The 7,287-nt window shown below is 30.6% G+C and overlaps 1 protein-coding gene across 1 annotated transcript; it reads right to left on the bottom strand.

Annotated features, from left to right (window-relative positions):
• Window positions 1-2,882: 2,882 nt before the first annotated feature.
• On the bottom strand, window positions 2,883-7,256 carry LOC141702864 (uncharacterized). Its single transcript, XM_074506474.1, has 7 exons — window positions 7,140-7,256; window positions 6,263-6,663; window positions 5,894-6,020; window positions 5,473-5,796; window positions 5,216-5,308; window positions 4,412-4,909; window positions 2,883-3,033 (listed from the first exon to the last, which is right to left on the bottom strand). The coding sequence occupies exons 1-7, from the start codon at window positions 7,164-7,166 to the stop codon at window positions 2,935-2,937; spliced, it is 1,569 nt and encodes a 522-aa protein (XP_074362575.1). The 5' UTR covers window positions 7,167-7,256; the 3' UTR covers window positions 2,883-2,934.
• Window positions 7,257-7,287: the final 31 nt, after the last annotated feature.

The following is a 7,287-nucleotide window of genomic DNA, read 5'->3' as shown; positions in this document are numbered from 1 at the left end:
ATATGATAAATGTTTTAGAAAAAAATAAATTTATTTAGTTTGTTATTTTAACAGTCAACTAGTAGTTTGACGGGTACTTCTTAGTACTGTTTAGTCGCATATTAATTTTATGATTTTTTCAAAATAACTTATGAATGATCCAACTATAAGTATTTGAAGTTATATATATATTAGTGATATAATAAAAAATTTAGAAATAAAATAAATTTATTTGGTTTGTTATTTTAACAGTCAACTAGTATTTTGACCAGTACTTTTTAATAATGTTTAGTCGCATATTAATGTTATGATTTTTTTAAAATAACTTATCAATGATCCAACTGCAAGTATGTGAATTTCTATATATATTAGTGTTATAATAAAAATTTTAGAAATAAAATAAATTTATTTGGTTTGTTATTTTAACAGTCAACTAGTATTTTGACCAGTACTTCTTAATATTGTTTAGTCCCAAATTAATGTTATGATTTTTTCAAAATAACTTATGAATGATCCAACCATAAGGATGTGAAGATCTATATATATTAATTATATGATAAATTTTTTAGAAAAAAATAAATTTATTTGGTTTGTTATTTTAATAGTCAACTAGTAGTTTGACGGGTACTTAGTACTGTTTAGTCGTATATTAATGTTATGATTTTTTCAAAATAACTTATGAATGATCCAACTATAAGTATGTGAAGTTCTACATATATTAGTGATATAATAAAAATTTTAGAAATAAAATAAATTTATTTGGTTTGTTATTTTAACAGTCAACTAGTATTTTGACCAGTACTTCTTAATACTGTTTAGTCGCATATTAATGTTATGATTTTTTCAAAATAACTTATGAATGATCCAACTATAAGTATATGAAGTTATATATATATTAGTGATATAATAAAAAATTTAGAAATAAAATAAATTTATTTGGTTTGTTATTTTAACAGTCAACTAGTAGTTTGATCAGTACTTCTTAATACTGTTTAGTCCTATATTAATGTTATGATTTTTTCAAAATAACTTATGAATAATCCAACCATAAGGATGTGAAGATCTATATATATTAGTGATATGATAAATTTTTTTAAAAAAAATAAATTTATTTGGTTTGTTATTTTAAGAGTCAACTAGTAGTTTGACGGGTACTTTATAGTACTGTTTAGTCGCATATTAATGTTATGATTTTTTCAAAATAACTTATGAATGATCCAACTATAAGTATGTGAATTTATATATATATTAGTGATATAATAAAAATTTTATAAATAAAATAAATTTATTTGGTTTGTTATTTTAACACTCAACTAGTATTTTGACCACTACTTCTTAATAATGTTTAGTCCCATATTAATGTTATGATTTTTTCAAAATAACTTATGAATGATCCAACCATAAGGATGTGAATATCAATATATATTAGTGATATGATAAAATTTTTAGAAAAAAATAAATTTATTTGGTTTGTTATTTTAACAGTTAACTAGTAGTTTGACGGGTACTTCTTAGTACTATTTAGTCGCATATTAATGTTATGATTTTTTCAAAATAACTTATGAATGATCCAACTATAAGTATGTGAAGTTCTATATATATTAGTGATATAATAAAAAATTTAGAAATAAAATAAATTTATTTGGTTTGTTATTTTAACAGTCAACTAGTACTTTGACGGGTACTTCCTAGTACTGTTTAGTCGCATATTAATGTTATGATTTTTTCAAAATAACTTATGAATGATCCAACTATGATTATGTGAAGTTCTGTATATATTAGTGATATAAGAAAAATTTTAGAAATAAAATAAATTTATTTGGTTTGTTATTTTAACAGTCAACTAGTATTTTGACTAGTACTTCTTAATACTGTTTAGTCCCATATTAATGTTATGATTTTTTCAAAATAACTTATTAATGATCCAACCATAAGGATGTCAAGATCTATATATATTAGTGATATGATAAATGTTTTAGAAAAAAATAAATTTATTTAGTTTGTTATTTTAACAGTCAACACTACAAGAAAAACGGCTAAATATGACCGAAATTTTCCAGTCATATTTAATCAAATTTGACCGCTGGCGGTCGTATTTAGCTAAATACGACCGAAATGTGTCGGTCTTTTTTAGGCTGGTCAAATTTAGTGAAATCGGTCAAAATTAATTAAATTTGACCGACCAAATATGACCGCTCAAATATGACCCACTAAATTTGACCGCCTAAAATCGACTTCAATCGGTCAGTTTTATATTTTGACCTTTGACTTCAAAATTTTCGTAAAAATTAAATTTCCCGCCTCTGGTCACAAAATACCACGGGTATCGGTCAAATTTATAAATTTGACTAGGTTATTTTTTGGTCAAAATTGTAAATATGACTCCGTTTGTGTTAGTCGAATTTATAAAAATGACTGATTTTGATCAAATTTAAAGAGCAAATGTGACTAATATTAGTCAGATATAATTATTGTATGAGATATTGGTATGTTAAATGTGACGAAAAGCGGACAGATTTAACATACAATTATTTAAAAAAAAACCGGCCCTGTGAACCAGTATATCCATAACCTGTATATCCCATCCACAATCTCCAAAAATAAACAAAAACTCAAACAATATAAAGATAAGTTTAAATTGTGCCATCCGAATAACTTCCTTAAAACATCCAAAAGGTTATACATGCCAATATATTGTCAAATGTTTGACATCTAATAGCTCAACAAGTTAAGCTAGGCTGGGAGATTGATTGTTCAATCCCAAAAAGTTAACCCAAAAGGAGACATATCACATAAGTTTTTGTCCCAAAAAGTTAGCTACCAAGGAGAAATTAGTTGTTATATCCCAAAATAATTATCTAACATATGATATTAGTAGATATTTGAAGTTCATTCGACGGCAAAGTCAACCTACTTGTACTAGTTAGAGTACTAGTTAGAGCTGGGAGTGTTACGCTAATGGAGGGAGTAATTCTCAGCATCTTGATCTTCATCATCTTCATCGTTGTCTTGGAAGTGGTTGTCATACAAAGGAGCCTTTTCAATTCTAGTACCCTGCAATACATGGTATACATTATATAAGAACACAACATAAAAGAAATTAGCTTACATTATCACAAAATTTGTATACTGCCAACAAAGGTGTCTTTACTCAGCTGAGGATTTAGAAAAACTTAGTAATATTATTAACACACGCTATATTATCACCTGCAATAACTTTCAGAAGTCTGTAATAGAAACTTAGTTATAGGTAGTGGTTCATGGACCAAATAAATTTATATTTGTTATTTTTATGCTTCCTACTCACTAAGTGATATTACTTTTAAACCACGTAACAAAAACATGCACAAGGTGTGGTTAGTTATTATCTTACAAATTCAGGCACCATTACAATTATAAAACATACATTCCAGGTGTGTCACACATAAATTCCAGCATACACAAGTTTAGAGACACAGGTAAAAAAGCTATAATTTCCAAACTGTGAAACCCTTCCATCAGCCCAGAATTATAACGATAATCCTGAATAATTGTACACGAGTACCAGAAATTTCAGGCATCACAAATCAATGTCATCATATTCTTATTTCCAAAACCTTATCTCTTCACATATAATTATTGTTTAAATCTAAGCTTTTAAAAATGGCTGCCTATACATTTCATAGGCATTGTGTTTGTGTTACCATTCAACTCATCTGTCATTCCCTACTGTCTGAACCACTCTTGAAGAAAAGGCCAAGTTGAGCTATTTGACAAGAAGCTCCTGCTTTAATGCAATCAAATAATTATGTAGACTACAGTTATTTTAGGACAATTTTTCACCTACAAACATACTTGAAATTCAAAACACCCCTGCCTAAACTTGTAAAAAATTAATACACTACTATTTTTTTGTCAATTTTCTCCAACCGACCTTTAGATTTTCTTGTTGTTGTGAAGCCAAATATTGTAGCTAAAATTTGGTTCACTTCCTCAATAATTTAACTCAAACTATCCCCTTTGTTAGAAATAATATCTTCTTGCATAAAACCTAAGTGGGAACTAGCTAGCACTTGTAAATTCATGGAAATTTCCTTCCCTTTATATGGTTTTGCATATTCTGGTCTCTTTTTCTTTTTTTACCAACTTTATTCAAATAATTTAACCACAGTTGACTTTATAACTTTATTGACTATTTATAGAAAAATATGAATAGATTCACTTCACTTGCTTTTCAAGGAAGCAATTTCCTTACTATATGTACTTTATTGTTATAAAATGTTCATAGTACACAGGCACTTTTGGCTCCATATTTGTTTTTGAATAATAGTTTTGAAGAAAATATAATATAACTATAGAATCAAATTTATCTCTATAGTTTAGGTAATGTGTATTACTGTAACTGAAATAAAGATGCCGTAGAAAATTATATGAACTAAGATAAGAAAGGTACCTCCAAAATGACTTTTTTGTTCAATGCCATGGCATCAACAACAAAGGCCGTCCCAAGCCGCATATATTCAGTCCATAACTCCTGCTGCTTCGGGTCATCTCGGTTCGGGAATGCTGCAGTGGCCAAGCTTTGCATTCGATCATTTAGTAATGCACGTGGCACCTCCGTCATCTCCAGGGAATGAACCATTAGGTGTATCTCACCAGAAACCCTGACTATCAAATCCAGATTATCATCAGAAATTGGCTGGGAAGAGGAACGAGAATTCTGTGTACTTTGGAAGCTAGTCAGTTCCGCTGCCTTGTAGCCTCCTATAATTTCAGCTACCGGATGTCGAGGATGAAGGACAGATATTCCCTTTTTCGGGGGCCTCGCTAGGATTGTTAGGCTCAATTCATTTTTCCGATGTATCTTCTTCAAACTAGCTGGTGATGGAGGTGGATCCAAAGTCATCTCTTCCGGTATGGATTGTGAAGCCCGCACCCTTTCCATATCTTCCTGCAACATGTAAAAGACATAAGTCCAAATTTACACAATCAAGCTGAAAATTGTTAAGTAACAAGAACAAAGAATTTAAACTAACTATAATTATATATATACTGCACGGCATTTACTTTTTAATCATGTTTGACGATTTGAATTTGAGAGTGCAGAACAATAACAATAAACCTATGAATAGATATGTTGCACAAAATTCTCTTTTAATTTTTACAGGGACGTTATTGATATCAAAACATTCTCCAAAATGAATGTAAATGTATGATCATATAAATGTAATGCTACTTGAATTATGTGTATGTATACCTTCAACTTTATAGTAGCCGGATTATCAAAGTGGTATACGTGGTCCATAAACTCCATATCAGAAATAGGTGCTTGTTTTTCCTCTTCAAGCCTCTGTAATTAAAAACATCAATTTACTTACAAATGGTTTACTTACAAATCATTTTATAAATTAGACATCTTATAATGTCTAATGAGCGTAAAGATTAAGGTACTTGAATCTGAGTAATCAAAATAAAGAACTAGACAAAAATTATTACTCACTAAAATTCGTATACCTCACGTCTCTCGTCAAAAGGCATTGCCCCGCTATAATGTTGATGTTCCAGCTGTGCTCGAGCATTCTTGGATTTGATAGACCTCTTCTTAAACAGGTCAGAATCCCAGTACTCATTGAGGCTGTCCCAAGTCCGTGGGCTGAAGTAATGTGGTCTGAAAGAACGTCGAGTAGCCGTGGTCGATCCTCCATTTCTCGCGTCATTAGCATCCCGCTCTGCCCTGGTCTTCTCCTGATAGGGAAGGCTCTTCCAATTTTTCTTCAAATACTCTTTTACCGCTCTATCCCCCTCTTCTTCAACTCCTTCTGGATAAGCATAGTACTTCTACCAAACGAGATACACGTACAAGTATAAAATTAAAAAGGTAAACAACTGCGTATAATTAATATGAAAAAATAAAAGGCATGAAAATTAAAAATACCTTAAATTCCTTAATACAACGGTCATAGAAGGCTTCACGTTCTGCTCCCTTTGATTGATGTGTATATTCATCCCAATTTACTTTAATTATGTAGCTCAAGGTCTTTTTTTTCTTAGCCTCCTTGATACTACAATTATTAGTTACAGTCAGATTTTTTTATAGTATATATAACATACTAGGATAAAATAGTCTTATGCTATTAGACATGTAATTTATACACTAGTATGCATTATAAGGAACAGATTAATCTTAATAATCAAGCAGGTAAAGGTATAAGTTTGTGCACATTCAATTGTATACACACAGTACTACACTTGTATCAAACCCGTATATATGTATAAGCAATATGTAGTAGGAAATAGAAATTACTTTCTTCCTTCGATAAAATGGACAATCTGCCTATCCGCATCTGTGGCAGGTCTCTTATTGTAGTCACCAACACAGCAGCTACGTTTAGCTCTCTGGAATGTTATATGCGGTACAATACGACTTTCCTGTCCTTCATCACCATTCTCCTCATCATTGTCATCATTATCGCCACCTTCCTCCCTATCTCCTTCATTTTCCGTTCCACTGCCATTCCCTCTACCAGTACCCCTTCCCTTTCCACCCCTTCCCTGTCCACCTCTTCCCTGTCCACCTCCCCCTCTTCCGCGTCCACCTCTTCCCCGTCCACCTCTTCCCCCTCTACTACCACCATTCCAGCTGCTACTAGACCCCAACGCCATAAGAATCACAAACAGAATCAACAAAAAACTACACCTACCAACCTGGATATATTAAAAAAAACAACAAATATCAAAACTAATTTATAGAACATGTTAAGATAAAAAAAATTAGACACAAATACATAAATTCAATCTTAAGCTCAAATTAAGAAAAGAGACAGAGTACTGCTTAGTATCACAATAAGATAACACAAACATAACATAATAAGAAAATTATACCTAACAAATACATAACAGCTGATAAAAAAGACTAAATTTTAGTTTGTTTATAACCAAACATAATAAGATAACACAAACATTAACAGAAAATACAGATTTAAGGGTGGAAAATAGAGATTCAAACTTTAAACCCACACATACAAAAAAGTGATGAAAATATCAAATAAACACAATTAAATCATCAATAGAACAAAATAATTATCCAAAAAGGAGAATAGACAACCGTAATCAAATGTTAATCACCAAAATACCCAAAATATACAAAACCCTAAATGGATAATAGTTTCTCAAAACATTACCACCGTGATTGCTAAGTTTCGCTTCATTTGAATGAGCTTTTTGGCTTCGTTGGCTAAGTTTTTGGAGAATTTGAAGTCTGAGAGATAAAACCCTAGTATTTCTGTGCGGCGCTGTTTAGGGAGATAATGGATGGTGAAGTCAACAAAA

Source organism: Apium graveolens, unplaced genomic scaffold (assembly GCF_009905375.1).
Source record: "Apium graveolens cultivar Ventura unplaced genomic scaffold, ASM990537v1 ctg5814, whole genome shotgun sequence".
NCBI classification, from domain to species: Eukaryota; Viridiplantae; Streptophyta; class Magnoliopsida; order Apiales; family Apiaceae; genus Apium; species Apium graveolens.
The sequence above is the reverse complement of the archived record's forward strand: the minus strand, read 5'-3'. Positions and strand labels throughout refer to the sequence as shown.